Source organism: Macrobrachium nipponense, chromosome 40 (genome assembly GCF_015104395.2).
Source record: "Macrobrachium nipponense isolate FS-2020 chromosome 40, ASM1510439v2, whole genome shotgun sequence".
NCBI classification, from domain to species: domain Eukaryota; kingdom Metazoa; phylum Arthropoda; class Malacostraca; order Decapoda; family Palaemonidae; genus Macrobrachium; species Macrobrachium nipponense.
Window position 1 is genome coordinate 25,207,273 of NC_061101.1, and position 17,423 is coordinate 25,224,695.

A 17,423-nucleotide genomic window follows, 5' to 3' on the forward strand; every position below is an offset into this window, starting at 1 on the left:
CATGCACATGGCTTTTGTTGCAGGCCTGCAGCATTGCAGGTACTGTTAGAGAGAGAGAGAGAGAGAGAGAGAGAGAGAGAGAGAGAGAGAGAGAGAGAGAAAGGTGTGTGTGTGTGTGTGTGTGTCCACCTCAGCCTAAGAGGATGAAGAAAGTGTTGACCTTTCAAAAGAAACTAAACATCATTGGGAGAATCAAGACAGGTTGATCTATGTCGTGTTTCACGGATCAACTTATTCTGAGAACGTAAACATCACAAATGGTGGACGGGTGGTTTTTTAAATACATATTACAATGAAGATATGGTAATACAGTACAAATGGATACTGGGCTTATGCAACTGGATATACTGTGAGTGCAACACCTAGCTAGCCTAGGTCAATAGTTTACACACACACACACACATTTCGTATCTCATGTATGGTAACATAATATGGTAATAATTGATAAGAAAGTTGCTGTATAATAATACATTAATGGTCTTACAACCACAGTAGGCTGTGGGTAAACATAGGTAGGCTACCTGCCTACTGAAATGTGTCAGTTACAAGAGAGAAAAAGGACTTACTTTTTTTCAAAGTGTATTTATGCAGTGCATTTTGTTACAAATATGGGGGAAAAGGTAATTGCCTTTTGAATAAAATTTTCAGTTTAAAGTGTGACAATTGTTGCTTAAAAGCATACTGAGTGTTTACAGTTATGTGGTATTGAGAAGGTTCGGTGAGGAAGGGTACATAGTTGTCCTTGAACACTCCTAGATTTTTTTTACTCACCATTATCCAGATTTTGCTATTAATCATTTTTGTTTAAGTGATTGTCTCTGTATTAGCATTCCTAAATTCTAATTAGTAGCTCCAAAGTTTTATTGGTCCCATCAATAAAATTCACTATGAATAATACGGAAAATGACAGTAGTCTACCATTTTTGGATTACCTACTACACAGTAGTAGCAATCTGTTTAATAGTGTCCATAAAATCTACCAATATTTATGCCTCGTACATTTTTAATCTGTCCAAAGCAATAAAATAATTAAATCAGTTTCCATCTAGAATCCATATAACTGGAGAAGTCAAATTTCAAATCCATTTGGAACACCTTCCCCCTCTAACATGAGGCCTGCACATTTCTCACCTTTGCAAAGCTGACCTGAAGTAAACATAACGACTTTGTGCACGTACATATTTGACCACCCACTACTTTACCAACATGTTCAATCAGTGAATCTAGGCAAAACATCAGATAGTTGCTTTGAATCTATATGAAATATAAATCAAATTTTCAGGCTTAGTATATATCAAAACTTGATATTGTTGCAAAGGTAAAAAATGAAAAACAATGAAAGTTGAAAAACAATGAAAGTTACATCTCATAAGAAGAATTTCTTACTGGTTTAAAAGTAGGTCCAGGCCTAAACACAGTTTACTTGCCCAGGACAAAGCAACACTGTTCCCATGTCTGAACCAGTTACTTAGTACAGATTCAGCTGTCCCAAGCAGGTGACTGCTATGATAAAGTCAAAATCAGTTAATTCAAAGAAAAAATCTAGTTAACATCAAGGTAGACACGCATGAGGTTCTGACCTAGCAGCTTTGTGCTGCCATTCAGCCACTAGCAACAGCATACAATGTTTTTTAAAAACAAATATCTCTTATATATTTAAAAATGAAGTGTATGATCAGTGGTGACCATAAAATGAAGTTTTTTGTAAAATTGTATTTTTCATAGATAACAAACCTGAGGTCTTAACAATAGGATAAATCTTCTGGTGCCAGCTGAAAACCGGTTAAAACAATCAAAGATTATAATGCAAGGAATCTGTGGCATCTGGTAAATCAGGTGTATACAAGGCAGAGAGTGGTCACTGACCACGCTTGAACCCTGTGATGCACTTAGCGTTCCTTCCAACCCAGGTTATCAGAGGGGCGGCTAGAGGCAGGCAATTAACGTTAAGACCTCAGGTTTGATAGCTATGAAAAATACAAATTCATTAAAAATTTGTCACTTGTTCATATGCAGAACAAACCTTCAGTCTTAACAATAGGATAGTCTCACACTTGGAGGGAGGTATGATAACAATAGGATAGTCTCACACTTGGAGGGAGGTATGAGAGTCCTGAACTGACTGGAGGTTCAGCACCACCTGACCACCTCCCCAGTTCTAAAGAAGTTATCTAAAAACTCATCCACTGGGATTAAACACAATGAAACATGTCCAGATTCATTGCATTCTTGGAAAATACGGAGAACTCCGTCTGTTCAAGCAATAAACCATGTAGGCCACAAGGGGTTTATCACCACTCCCCTCTCCCTTTGCTGGAGAGAGGAGCACAAGCTACAGAGAAGCACAGGCAAGCAAAATGTGGAAAACGGGCAAATAACCGGGTAATTGGTGGAGAGTAAGTAACTGTGACTCTCACCCTGGTGGTTAAGAAAAAGACTAAATGAGGTAGCTTGGGTGTGCAGTCTTTGACCAGTTTTCACCCGATATACACACACATTGCCAGATCTCCCAGATACCTTGCTTTTCAATCTCTGATTGTTTAACCAGATCCAGCTAGGCACTAGAAAATTATCATGTTGTTAAGACCTCAGGTTTGTAGCTATGAAAAATACAAATTGTCTTAGAAAATTTGCCATATTGTATGGAATACAATCAAAATAAATGTAACACAGTGTGGCCACTGCATTTACCTGTATCAGACCAGTTCCAGCATATGATGTGTCTATTCTTCAACCTGCCCATAGGAATGAAGAACGGAAAAAAATGGAAAGGAGACCAGCCACCTCACTCATTCTCTCTTCCTCACAATCATCTTAGGTATGATACAAAATGTCCTGCCAAGGGCACTAGATGAGCTACACAACTTGTTTGGGCAGCCACCACCAGACCCAAGGAAAGTGTCCAAGGACCTGTGGAAAATGTCCTTCAGGTAAAAGGAAGTGGAAGTGGTCTGCCAAAGCCACGAACCAGCATTCAAAATCCTGTGAACAGACAAGTTCTCTCTAAAACCCAGAAACTCATTCCTCTAACGTATTGTGCTCTTGCATGCACAGTATCCATGACAGAACCATGCTCATCAAGTAGTACTTCTTATGGCAAACGAGAGGAGGAAGAAGCTTGAATGACTATTCGAATGCAGGGAATTCTTTTGTCCCGAGACCAAAGAATTAAAATTTTGCAAAATCGACTGAGCATGCCCAGAACATGGTAGCTCAAACGAAGGGTCATAGAAGACAGTGTCTGAGTCTTACCCAAAAGATTATTAAACTCATGAATGAGATCAATAACCTCCGAGAAAGAAGAAATAAACTCCTGACTCTCCCCCTCCTCTGGATTCGGCATCGGAGATCGACGACGCAAAGAAGATGGCCGAGAAAGATTCTCATCCTTTTCTGCGGCCACTGGAGACCTCTCTCTTGGAGGCCGGATGTTACCCCTTCCACCACAAGGACTACACCTGCAAACGATGAAATAAGGTCTTGATTCACCTTTGACAAGGAAGAATCCTGCATGCAGTTGAGTGACGAATCACGGACACGGTCATGCAGTGAATCCCATACACAGTCACACGATGAATCACATACACGGTCGTGTGAATATCTGGGAGAATATCGCACTATATACTAGAAGAATCACAACCCCTGACTCTGGAAGGCAAACGACAACTGTAGAACCTCCCAGGAGAACGAGAAGAATGCCTAGGCTTCTTGATCACAGGAGAAAGGCAGTCTTTTCCATCATGCAGGGATGAAGAAGCACTACCATAATGAGAGACACAATCGACGACAGCATCACATCCATGACCGACAACAACCGGATGCCCATCACTAGAAACATGTCCGTGGGAATGAAGAACAGGAGAAGAAGCTGTAGCCTCTGGAAGGGGAGGACTTCTAGAAGGCCCCGGATCAACAACCTGAGAGCGGACCACCTTCGACCTTTTAATCAGAGCTTTGTCATCCTTACAACGAACTCGAACAGGCCGAGACAACAAAGACCTAGCGTAAGGACTCTAAGCAGAGGGAAGATCATCACTTACTGGCTAAAGTAAAATATGTAACTGGTTTGTTAGTCAGACAATACAACAAATCAAATATCAATTACAATCAAGACATAATTTTCACATATTAGAAGAAAATGGTTACCTCTGCAGTCTTTATAACTTTAACAGCATCCTCTGTGAAATCATATTTTCCATCATCATCAAGCGCAGCCTCTACACGAGAAATACCCTTGTTTGTTGTACCAAAACCTGATAACCTGTAAGGAAAATATAGAATCTGTAATAGCTGATACTTCTAAATTAAAAGTTTACAGTAAGACAATATTTTTAGTAAATTGTAATTAGAACTGCATTACAGAAGTACAAGTGGAAGTCCAAAATATTAATGACCAAACCCAAAAACAAAATAATAAACCAATAAAATAAAAGCTTATTGCTAAAATCCTGAATTTGAACATTCCACAGCACACAAATCCTATGTTACACATGCTTTCATCCATTAAAGTTGTAAACAATTAGCTTCAAAAATGATTTTTACTATTGTTAAGAGTAACAGCTGTGATCACTCACCACAGATGTGCCATAAGCTCCCTCCAACCAGTGAGTCTGGTAATACACATCACAAACAAAATACATAAAACCTCTTTTAGGATTTTACCAAGTACTAAAACTTTTTCAAGTATCACATGATCCCAACAAATAAAATCTTGTAACCTTCTTTTCTATATTGAGTAATCTCCCACAGCATTTATATTTTTAAGGCCAATAATATTTAACTGCATGCTGGATAATCCTCTGGTATTTACTGTATATTTCCACAAGTTCTTCCTTCCTTTTCTTATTCTTATTTATCCTCAACTCATGGGCTTGGGACAAATACCAGCTTGGGAGGAGAGCAAAAGCACTCTCCAAGGCAGGTGAAGAAAGACTAAATACACCATTAAGTTCAAGTGTGGTCTCTAACTCGCTTCCACTTCAGCTAGGTATCGGATGCCTGATGCCACAGAGTCCTTGTATATAACATTTTTTTATTGTTTTTAACTATTTTCAACTTGCACCAGAAGATTTACCCTACTGTTAAGACCAAAGGTTTGTTCTGTGTATGAACAATGTTTAGTTTCCAAGTAGTACTTGTCCAGTTTAGGAGATGAAGTGTTTTCCTATAATCACTCTACAAAATCCTGTCTACGATATTCAATAGCAGTTCTCCATAATTTGTTGTAATACACAACTAAAAAAACTTTTGGCTTAGCTTTGGCATCTTTAACACACTCCCTCAAAGACCCTTGGGCTCTGGAGTTCTTATATGATTGTACCTGAATTTTCCAGAAGCTATCAGGAGGTTTGGTTGATTCCGAGATGTTGCAACAGCCATTTCACAAGGAGGCTTACTGACATTTTCTTGAGTCACTGTTGAGGTAAAAGGAATGACCACTATTGCTTCATCTTTAGCAGATGTTAAGCCATCCATCGGTGTCACATGGAACCCAGCAGAAGCTGGCTCTGCCTCCTAACAGGCCAGTGCATCAATAGATATTGGTTCATTCCCAATGCTGGCTTAGTACCAAGCAAGGGACAAAATCAACACTTGCTGATGAAGCTTCAATAGAGGAAAGGGCACCAATTACCATTGGTGCTATACATTCAGTAGAAGCCATTTCATGTCAAAATATTCTATTCATTTTCATTTTTGTCTCATATCTTTATATTCTCTACCTTATTCATTTTTTGTTTGATGTTAAATACAGGTTGCTTTTTTGTTTTTGATCTTCCTTAGAAATGTGTTGCTCACATGTCCATGTTTCTGGGGGCAAAAAACCATTTTTGGCACGGTTAAGCATTTACACCAATTAAATTTACCCACGCAAGTATAACGGCAATGGTATTACTGCCTAATCTATGATATTTTTCATTTGCCTAAATTTGAACCACTTATGAACTAACCAATTCTTGTTGAATATTCCTTTCAAAATAACTCAAGGATTCCCTTAGTAAAACTTCTTTAACAGATTTCAGAATTCTATGAGGTGAAACTTCTTTCTCATTCTCTAAAATACTAGATATGGATAAAACTGGTCTGCTTTCTTCCTTGAATGACACTTCTATCAAGAAGGAGCCGTTGTTAAGTAGACAATACGTCTATAGCAGCACTCTGAGTGTTCATTCAAATTCAAGGCAGTGATAGTCAATAGGGTCACTATTTTAACTGACCTACTAATAAAAAAATGTAAAAATAATAAGTCCTTAATCATAACATGAAGACAAAGGGATGGTACAACATATTTGGAGAGATCCAAGCTAATCTGGTTATTGTAACCAAGACTATACTCCAAACATACAATCATTTCCACTGAATGCTGGCAACCTATCCCAAAGATCAGTCCACCCCTATAAACTCCTGAGATTATCATCTCGGTATCAGTATCTCTTGGATCTAACCATTCTCAATTTGTTGACAAAACAAACAAAGTTCCCACTATTGGCTTTGAAACGGCAACTCAATCCAAGAAATGGTGTCCCCTCTGCCTTAATGAATAATATTGACAAGTTATCAAATAGAGTGAAAGCAGGTTTATTGAAATTCTACCTTCTTTTGATTTGTACATATGACTCAGGAGTTATTACACTTGACCCTTCAGTTTGTTTAGTGACTTCTGCCCTCCATAAGGGCCCTTCTAGTAGAGGGACAATAATGCTTTGTCAAATATATAATTGCCCTAGAAGACCCACCAGAATATATTACTTGCTTTTAGTGCCCCAAGGGTCACCATTCCATTGAGATCGGACCCAATATTATGAATACGGTATGACAATTAAAGAGTACACTTGCTAAATCACAAGTTATTCCAGTTCTACATGTAGAAAGGCATGCCATCCAGTGCCACCATCCACCAAAAGCCGGCAAGTTTTGAAAAAATCATTTTTCCTGCAGTGGTATAATGGTCATCAACAATCTGTAGTTAAGATATAAAGACAATACAAATAGAAAAAGGATGGAGACTTGACAGGGGTGTAGCCTTCATCTGGGTGATCTGTACTAACCCTGAAGTTTAAAGTTGGATTGCCTGGTGTGGAAAAAGCTACAGTACAGATCTTCTCTAAACCATTGGGCCATTAATAGGGTTCTCATATGGCTGGCCTGAAGGTTCTATTTAATTGTTAAATAAATTTTGTTTGATACAAAGCAGTTCTTTAAAAAATGACAAATTTTCTAGGACAATTTGTATTTTTCATAGCTACAAACCTGAGGTCTTAACAATAGGATAATTTCTAGCACCTAGCTGGATCCAGTTACAGAGCAGATGAAAGCAAGGAATCTTGTGATGTCTGGCAATGCATGCGTAAATCAGGTGAAGAGTGGTCAAAGACCACGAACCTATGCCATCGGGTCAGTCTTTCCCAACTCAGGATGTCTTAACAAACAGAGGGGTGGCTAGAGGTGGGCAGTATAATGTCAGGACCTCAGGTTTGTAGCTATGAAAAATACAAATTGTCTTAAAAAATTTGTCATTTGTTCATACGTGAACAAACCTTCGATCTTAACAATAGGATAGACTCATACTTGGAGGGAGGTACAAGACATCCTAAACTGGCTGGGGGCCTAGCCACCAGTCCAGCTCCAAAAGAAATGACATCTGGAGAGGGACTGAAGCCCATTGAGAAGCTACATAAATTGATAGCTAACCGCTCATACCCTGAGTGACGTACAATGATATATGGGTGAATCATTGTATAGGGAACCAAAGAGAAACTTTGACTGTCCAATAGCAAACCAGTACACCAGGGTTTGTTACTACTCCCAACTCCTCCTTGCCAAGGTGTGGAGCATATGTTACCGAATAGAGGGTTTGATATTTGTAAATAAAGTGACCACTCTATCAGTATGACTACCTTACTCACCTGTATCAGACCAGTCCAGCGAATGTGTCTATTCCTTAACCCGCCCGAAGGAAGAAGGAAAGGTACAAGAGAAAGGAGACCAGCCAATACACTCATTCTCTCATCCACACAATCATCTTAGGTAAGATACAAAAGTGCCCTGTTAAGGGCAACTATGAGTTACACAACCTGCTGGGCAGTCACCACAGGACCCAAGGAAAACGTGTCCGTAGATCTGTGGGCAACATCCTTAGGATAGAAAGAGGTGAACGTGGACTGGCGTAACCAAGTGCCAGCACTCAGCACTCTATGTACAGCCAAGGTCTTTTTCAAAGCCAGAGAGGGACCAATACCCCTAACGTCATGCGCTCGCCTGCACAGACGTGGTGGCGGAATCATCAAGAGCCAAGTATGCCTGTCTGATGGCTTCCCGTATCAAAAAAGAGATAGTATTCTTAGACATCTCGTACGGCCTGTGCTAACAAAAAGTCTGCGGCAGCCTGGTCTAAGGTGCAGAGTCCTTTTAAGATAGCAACGCAGGGCCCGGACAGGGCACAACAAAAGCTCTTGAGCATCACCACACACACAGTCATTCAGTGATAGAATGGAAAACGAAGTGAACCTGTCATCATGCACAGATGGATTTTGAGTCTTGACCACAAATTACGGGACAAATTCGAAGGACACCGACCCCCAATCCCTGGTGTGCTTCACATCATAGCTCAGACCATGGAGCTCTCCAACCCTCTTGGAAGATGCCAAGGCCAGAAGGAAAACTGTCTTGAGCATCAAGTTCCTGTCAGATGAGCGAGGCAAAGGCTCATATGGACTCTTAGTGAAGCTCTTGAGAACCAAGGAAACATCCCACGTCGGAGGCTTGAGCTCCCTACGAGAACTCAACTGCTCAAACCCCTTAACTAGCAAGGAAAGTTACCAGGATGAGATGTCAATACCTTTAAGGCGTAACACCAAACTCAGGGCCGCCCTTTAGCCTCTAATGGCAGAAACAGACAAAGGTTTCTCGTCTCTGAGGTAAGTTAAAAAGTCTGCTATTCGCTGAATAGAGGTTGCGAGTGGAGAAAACCCTGTTTATGACACCAATCACAGTAGATTGCCCATTTGCCTTGGTAAACTGTGGAGGTCAACTTTCTGAGACTGCGGGACATATGGTCTGCTGTTCTCTGAGAAAAGCCTCTCGCTCGGAGGAGACACTTGATAGCCTCTAACCGTGAAGAGACAGGAATTCTACTGACTGGTGGAACCTTTCCGCATGTGGCTGACACAGGAGATGCCTCCATGTTGGAATTTCCCTCGGAACATCTGACAAGAACGACAGCAGATCTGAGGCCACAGATGGACTACCAAAGTCATCGTGAGACCCTGTGAACTTCATTAGCCTGTTCAGAACTTGACAGATCAAACAAAAAGGAGGGAAGGCATACACCTCCAGGTTGTTTCAGGGATGTTGGAATGCGTCCTCCGCTAACGCTAAACGATCTGGAACCACTGAACAGAATATCTCCAGCTTCCTGTTGAAGCGAGTCGCAAAATGGTCCTGCATGGGTCTCCCCCAAAACCTGGCTGGAAGAGTTTGTCTGCTACCACTTGATGAAGGGATCACGCTGTGCCTAGGAACTGATCCCGACGACTGAGTTTGTCTACGACCACATTCCGTTTGCCTGGGATATACCCAGCTGAGAGCTCTACTGAATTGCTGACCGCCCACTAGTGAATCTCGATGGTCAAGGCGAAGTTGATGAGAAACCAGGCCTCCCTGTTTGTTCACATAGGCTACCACCGTGGTGTTATCCGACATGAGAACGACAGACTGATCCTCTACCTTCTCCCAAAACTCCTTCAGACCCAGGAAGGCTGCCTTCAACTCCAAGATGTTGAAATGTTGCCATTTGTACTCCAAACTCCAAACGCTTGATGCAATGAGGCCGCCTAAATGAGCTCCCCAACCTGCGAGGCAGGCATCTGAGAACAGAAGGAAGTCCAGTGGAAGAGAATGCAGAGGGACACCCTTCGAAAGATTCCGGTTAACCAACTACCAACGAAGGTCTTCTCTCACTTCCAGAGACAGAGGGACCTTTAACAGGGGTGGGTCCCAGCCGGAGACCAGAATTCTTCCAGTCTCCATTGCAGAGAACTCTTCGATGAAGATGCCCATGAGGGACCAGCTTCTCCAGGGAAGACAACACTCCCAGAAGAACCTGCCACTGATGAGCTGACTGATGTGGTTCCGACAGGAAGTGGCGCGCCACCACTCGCAACTTCTCCAATCTCTGATCTGACGGAAAAACTTTTGCAACTGTCGTATCGATGACCATGCCCAGGTAGAGAATCCTTTGACTGGGTATGAGGTTCAACTTTTCCTGGTTGACTACGATGCCCAGTTCCAGACAGAACCAAAGTAGACGATCCGTCCTGCAGTAGCTTTTCCCTGGAAACTGCCAAAACCAACCAATCGTCGAGGTTCCTCAGCAAACAGATCCCCTGACATGAGAGAGAAGACCACTGTGAATACTTGAGGGGCTGTTGTCAGCCCGAAGCATAGGACTTTGAACTTGAAGACCTTGTCCCCAAGAGAGAAGCGAAGGAAATTCCTGGATATCGGATGAATAGGGATTTGGAAGTATAAGTCTATCGACAGCATGAAGTCGCCTTCCCTCATGGCTGCCAACACTGAACGCGGGGTCTCCATCTTGAACCGTGTCTTCCTGATGAAGTGATTCAAGGTGGATAAGTAGATCACTGGTCTCCAACCTCCCGACGCCTTGGCCACCAAGATGTGACTGTAAAAACCCAGAGACGGACGCACCACTTCCTCTATCGCATCCTTGTTCAGCAATTTCTGCACTTCCTCTCGAAGGGTCAAGAACTTCATAGAATCTGGAGGATATGCCTTCCTGAGCTGCGGCTTGTCTGACAGAGGAGGAGAGAAGTCGAATGGCGGTGGGTACCCCACCAGAAGGACATCTACCACCCACTTCTCCGCCCCTAACTCTGCCACTTGGCACAATGGCCTGCAAGGCACCCACCCCCCCACCCCCCCGTGGTGCAGGAGAGGGAGAGGCGACTAACCTACCAACGACCCAAGACTCTGTGTCAACTGATCTCTCCATCCTAGATAAAGCCACATCTCTTCTAACCAGGAGAAGGTTAGCCCATAAATTAACACCGAGGTGAGCCATATACAAAAACGCCTTGCCTCCGAACTGCAACAGACTGGCATGCGAGGATGCACTCACCAACCCTTCTGGGGACCTGTCAGAAGCTATCTTGGCAATGACCATAGACCAGAAGTCCACCCAAGAAAACGTCTGCAACGTGGAGGCTGCCGCAAATTCCAATGCTGAGGCATCCTGTGGAGACAAGGACAAAGCCACCGACCTCACCTGCTCCAAAGTCAATCCCAGCTTCAGGCGAATGATGTACAGGTTAACCCTTAAACGCCGACTGGACGTATTATACGTTGACTAAAATTGTCTGTCGGGTGCTTAATTGACATACAATACGTTGTCTACAAAAATTTTTTTTTAAATATTCGCGGAAAAATAGTTATAGGCCTTGTTTGCGAAAAATTTTAAATCACGAACCTTGAGGGATGCTGGGAGTTCACGGATCAAGCTGTTGTTTTGTTTACAAGCATTACCCAGGCATGCATGCGCAAATTTCTTTCTTCTCGCACTAAAAAGCATCAGCGACACATCTCAGAAATTCTTTCATCATTGTTGTAATTTTTACACTGTTTTATATTAGCCGTTACATAGAGTTTTATATATGAAAATGTGCACAATTTCATGTAGAATACAACAAAAAAAACAAATGGTTATAGTTTTTATCAGTTTTGAAATATTTTCATATAAATCATGGTAAGTGCCAAAATTTCAACCTTCGGTCAACTTTGACTCGACCGAAATGGTCAAAAAACGCAATTGTAAGCTAAAACTCTTACATTCTAGTAATATTCAATCATTTACCTTCATTTTGCAACAAATTGGAAGTCTCTAGCACAATATTTCCATTTATGGTAAATTTTTGAAAAAAAAAACTTTTTCCTTACGTCCGCGCGGTAACTCTGCCAAAAAAATCAGAATTTCTTTCGTCAGTATGTCGTAATGTTTGCAGCGCTTTATATAAGCCGTTACATAATGTTTATATATGAAAATGTACGCAATTTCATGTAGAATACAACAAAACACAACCCATGGTTGTAGCTTTTATCAGTTTTGAAATATTTTCATATAAATCACGATGTGCCAAAATTTCAACCTTCGGTCAACTTTGACTCGACCGAAATGGTAGAAAACGCAATTGTAAGCTAAAACTCTTACATTCTAGTAATATTCAATCATTTACCTTCATTTTGCAACAAATTGGAAGTCTCTAGCACAATATTTTGATCTATGGTGAATTTTTGAAAAAAAACTTTTTCCTTACGTCCGCACGGTAACTCCGCCGAAAAAAAACAAATTCTTTCGTCAGTTTGTTGTAATGTTTGCACCATTTTATATTAGCCATCACATACAGTTTTATATATGAAAATGTGTGCAATTTCATGTAGAATACAACAAAAAACAACCCATGGTTGTAGCTTTTATCAGTTTTGAAATATTTTCATATAAATCACTTTAAGTGCCAAAATTTCAACCTTCGGTCAAATTTGACTTGAGCAAAATGGTCAAAAAGCGCAATTGTAAACTAAAACTCTCATATTCTAGTAATATTCAATCACTTACCTTCATTTTGTAACAAATTGGAAGTCTCTAGCACAATATTTCGATTTAAGGTGAATTTTTTAGAAAACTTTTTCCTTACGTCAGCGCGGTAACTACTGAGTAAACTAGAAATTCTTTCATCAGTTTGTCATAATGTTTGCACGGTTTTATATTAGCGGTTACATAAAGTTTTATATATGAAAATGTGCGCAATTTCATGTAGAATACAACTCTAAAACTACTCATGGTTGTAGCTTTTATCAGTTTTGAAAATTTTTCATATAAATCACGATAAGTGCCAAAATTTCAACCTTCAGTCAACTTTGACTCGACCAAAATGGTTGAAAAAAGCAATTGTGAGCTAAAACTCTTACATTCTAGTAATATTCAATCATTTACCTTCATTTTGCAACAAATTGGAAGTCTCTAGCACAATACATATTTGGATTAATGGTGAATTTATAAAAAACTTTTTCCTTATGTCCGCGTGGTAACTCTTCCGAAAAAATCAGAATTTCTTTCATGAGTTTGTCGTAATATTTGCACAGTTTTATATTAGCCATTACATAAAGTTTTATGTATGAAAATGTGAACAATTTCATGTAGAATACAACAAAAAAACAACCCATTGTTGTAGCTTTAATCAGATTTGAAATATTTTCATATAAATCACGATAAATACCCAAATTTCAACCTTCGGTCAACTTTGACTCGACCGAAATGGTCGAAAAACGCAATTGTAAGCTAAAACTCTTACATTCTAGTAATATTCAATCATTTACCTTCATTTTGCCATTTTGCAACACATTGGAAGTCTATAGCACAATATTTTGATTTATGTGAATTTTTGAAAAAACTTTTTCCTTACCTCCGCGCGGTAACGCTGCCAAAAAAATCAGAAATTCTTTTGTCAGTTTGTCGTAATGTTTGAACCATTTTATATTAGCCGTTACATAAAGTTTTACATATGAAAATGTGCGCAATTTCATGTAGAATACAACAAAACACAACCCATGGGTGTAGCTGTTATCAGTTTTGAAATATTTTCATATAAATCACAATAAGTGCCAAAATTTCAACCTTCGGTCAAATTTGACTCGACCGAAATGGTCAAAAAACACAATTGTAAGCTAAAACTCTTACATTCTAGTAATATTCAAACATTTACCTTCATTTTGCAACAAATTGGAAGTATCTAACACAATATCACAATTTGGCAAAAATTGTATTTCTCCTGAGGTCCTTTAACAATAGGAATGTACTTACGGCGTAGCTGGAATTACAGCCATTGAATCTTTACCTTTCGGCCCAGGTTCAGACTGAGGGGTGGCATGAGGTGGGCATATTTGTTAAAGGACCTCAGGTTTGTATAGTTAGGAAAAATACAATTTTCGACAAATTGTGATTTGTTCCGATACGTAATACAAACCTTTCAGTCCTTTAACAACAGGATGATTCACTGATTGGTGGGAGGAATTTGAGTGAGCCTCTAGAACTGAATGAGCTCTGTGCACCTTGGCTACTCCTCCTGGTCGTAAGAGCGAGGAGGAGTGCTCTGCTGCCTCTAACAACTTGATCGGAGAATAGGAGCTGCGTGATCAAGAGTCAGACTTCTGGGCCTTTTCAAAATGAGTGAGGGATCGTGACTCATCCCAAAAAGGGCTGTGAAGAATATTGGCATCGGAGACATTAATGCAAAGTTCTGGGAAGGGTTTGCATGTCAGTCTCCTTCCTCCCCTTGTTAGAGGAAGGAGCGGGATTGCTTCTATGATTCTGATAAGAAACATAAAATGGATGCTTATGTATAGGCTTACCGCATCAATCGTCCAACCAGCCAGTGTGAGTTCGAGTCCTATCCTCAACCCAAGGACGAGGAATGGAGAGAAGAGGCGTGGAAGGGGGAGAGCCAGTCACTCTCACATCCTTCTTACCTCTATAACTGCACACCATGGACAAGATGCAACTTGTCCTCTTTAAGGAGCTGGGTAAGCAAACACATCTTGCAAGCATCCACCACTGGTCCAGGGAAATGAGGTTCCAAGGACCTGTGGACAGTCCCGAAGGGAATGAAGGATACGGTCGCAATCACCTATCCATCTTCCTGTCCGACATATTCTTCAGAGTGCTGTCCAGTACCCATCTACTGGTCTATCCGTCTGCAGCGAAGTGTCTTGTGGTCTCGCATCCCACTGCAGCGAAGTCTCTCATGGTCTTGTATCCCACTGTGGCGAAGTCTCTCGCGGTCTCGTCGTCTCCATAGTGGATAAAGACACCGACACTCCATGGGGGGTGTCGATAGTTATGGGTACCGGAACACGCCAGTAGGATGAAGTAATAACTGATCTGGATCAACCGATACAAAGTACACAGCGTAGCTCGTGACGGTCTTGGACGCTTCTACAGCTGCCAACTGACTGCGTTCAGTTGTGTGAGGCGAGCTGTCCATGCATCCAAGGCGTAGTCATGTGACCCTCGCCTTTTGAAGGGTTATGCCGAGAGACCATACATATCGTCAATCTGTTGCCACCGATGCTGGAAGGCGAGATGATGATTCTCTCAACGCATGTGCCCAACAGACGAAAGTCAATTGCCTTCTAGAGACTGAGGTCCCTGATGGCAAGACAGAAGTTCTCATGGTAGTTGAATCTCAACTAAGGAGAAACAATACTATGTGCCGTTGAAGACGAAGGTGATAGGTGAATGCAGACCTACGTCTTCACGGCCGAATCGAGAGAAGTTAACTCTCAAGATTCTGTACGTAGAAAAATCCTGCCGATGACACCAACCCACGAAGACGGCTTAATCCCTGTGATTTACAGAGGACTGAAAACGCTAAACCGCTGCTTCATTGCTGTTCAGCGAGAAGTCAGAGTTGCAATGAAAACAGAGCGCTTTTCAGTAATGAAAACACAGGGATTGTACTGCCTGAAGAACCGCTTCTCATGGGCTGAATCATCATCTTTTTCTTCCCAGCTTTATCCAGGGAGGACATCTATATAGTACTTGGAAGTAGAGCTGGCAGGGCAGGGAACAGGCGATGTCTTCCGTTATACATCTACAATTCGGGGTGAACAATGAACAACTGCACACCTACAAATATGAGATATATTTAGAAGACAAACTCAGATGTCTGAATCATTCCGCGTGATCGTAGCGGCAGGTGCGATGCAGCGGGAGACTAGGCTACAGACTTCTGTTACCGTGCGGTAAACAGAAAGATGATAACGAGTCTAGTGAGATATCTCTGTCTGAAAATTCTCGCAAAGTCAAAGGCGATGCAGTAGAGATGGTCATCCACGTATGCGAGAATCCCAGCCAACCAGAGACCTAAGTCTGTGATTGCCGGGCAGAGATTCGGTTTGGTAGTCAATCATCGCAGAGGAGAGAGAAATAATCCGACCGTGCTATCTCAAAGAGCCAGCTGGTACTGGGCTGTGGCAGGCAGCCCATACACCGCTAGCTCTCACTCACTCGTCATCCTGAGTTGCCAGGTAATCCATTCCAAGGAATGCGTTCGGCTAGAACCATCGAGCGTAAAAAAAATATGCTTGAGCATTTACATTTAATCGAAACGGATTTCGGTGAATGCAAACGCTGAGGTGTTGTTGTTGTAACAATACCATAAGTATCTCAAAATCGAAACTGGTAACTCCTGGGAAGTTTGCAGGGCAGTCCCAAGTTGCAGTTCAATTAAGAAGATACTTTTCGTCTCGGTCACAACCCGTAGAGTTAACTACGGTATGTGCCTACACCTCGGACAATTCAACTGATAACAGAAGCATGTCGCGAGGGGAATATACATAGTAATTTGTATGTTCCTGTACATATACAGGGGTCCTCGAGTTACGACGTTGATCCGTTCTTAAGATGCGTCGTAACACGATTTTCAGCGTAAGTCGGAACATTAAAAAATACCACATGATTTAATGTAAATACGTATCAATAACAACGAGAGAACAATTCCTTACCTTTATTAATCTGGTTGGCTTGCACACTGGAGAGGAAGCTGCGGTGCTGGAGAGACTGGGGGAGGTTAGTGAAGAGAAAAAGAACCTCCAGAAGATGCTGGAGATGCTGGGGCAGGTGAGTCTTGAGGTGAGGCAGAACATACTGGAGATGCTGGGGCAGGTGAGTCTTGAGGTGAGGCAGAACCTACAGAAGGTGCTGGAGATGCTGGGGCAGGCGAGTCTGGGTTAGCAGAACATTCAGAAAGTGCTGGAGGTTGTGGGGCAGGCGAGTCTGGGTTAACAGAACATTCAGAAGGATTAGCAGAGGCAGCTGAGGTAGAAGGTACAGGATCTCTTGCAGGCCTCTCTACCTTCTTAAAATACTGCTCCAGGTTAGTCTGAACAGAGAGCAACCTCTTTTCATCCAAGATCTCCTTGTAACACTGCATCAAATCCATGATGCCTATGGAAAACCTAGTGAACCTGTCCAAGTTGGGATCCTGAGCCTCAAAAGTTGCCAACGCTTGCTGCAACTCTGCAAAACCTCTTACCAAGTCCTGCCTTGTGAAAGCCTTAGGCTCTGGGGTGGGTGCTTCTTCTTCTTCCTCTATCATCTGCTTCTCCAGTTGTATCAGGTCCTCAGCAGATAACTCCTTGCCATGAGACTCCAGCAGCTCTGTAACATCATCAACCTCCACCTCCAAATTGATTTCCTTACTCAGGGCAACAACGTTCTTGACAACTTGCTGAACTGTGTCCTCAAACCCATGGAAATCATTCACAAATTGAGGACAAATTTTCTTCCAGACACCATTCATGTTTGTTTGCTTAACCTCCTCCCAGGAATCAGGAATGTTCTTTACAGCATC

General features: G+C 41.7%; 1 protein-coding gene across 2 annotated transcripts in view; it reads right to left on the reverse strand.

Moving 5' to 3' along the window:
* The window catches only part of LOC135212025 (bifunctional 3'-5' exonuclease/ATP-dependent helicase WRN-like), a 279,239-nt gene that overhangs the window by 93,138 nt on the left and 168,678 nt on the right, over positions 1 to 17,423 (reverse strand). For both annotated transcript variants that reach the window (XM_064245317.1, XM_064245319.1), the window contains exon 12: positions 4,147 to 4,261. In XM_064245317.1, coding sequence (XP_064101387.1) covers positions 4,147 to 4,261 — 115 coding nt within the window. The remainder of the gene's footprint in view (positions 1 to 4,146; positions 4,262 to 17,423) is intronic.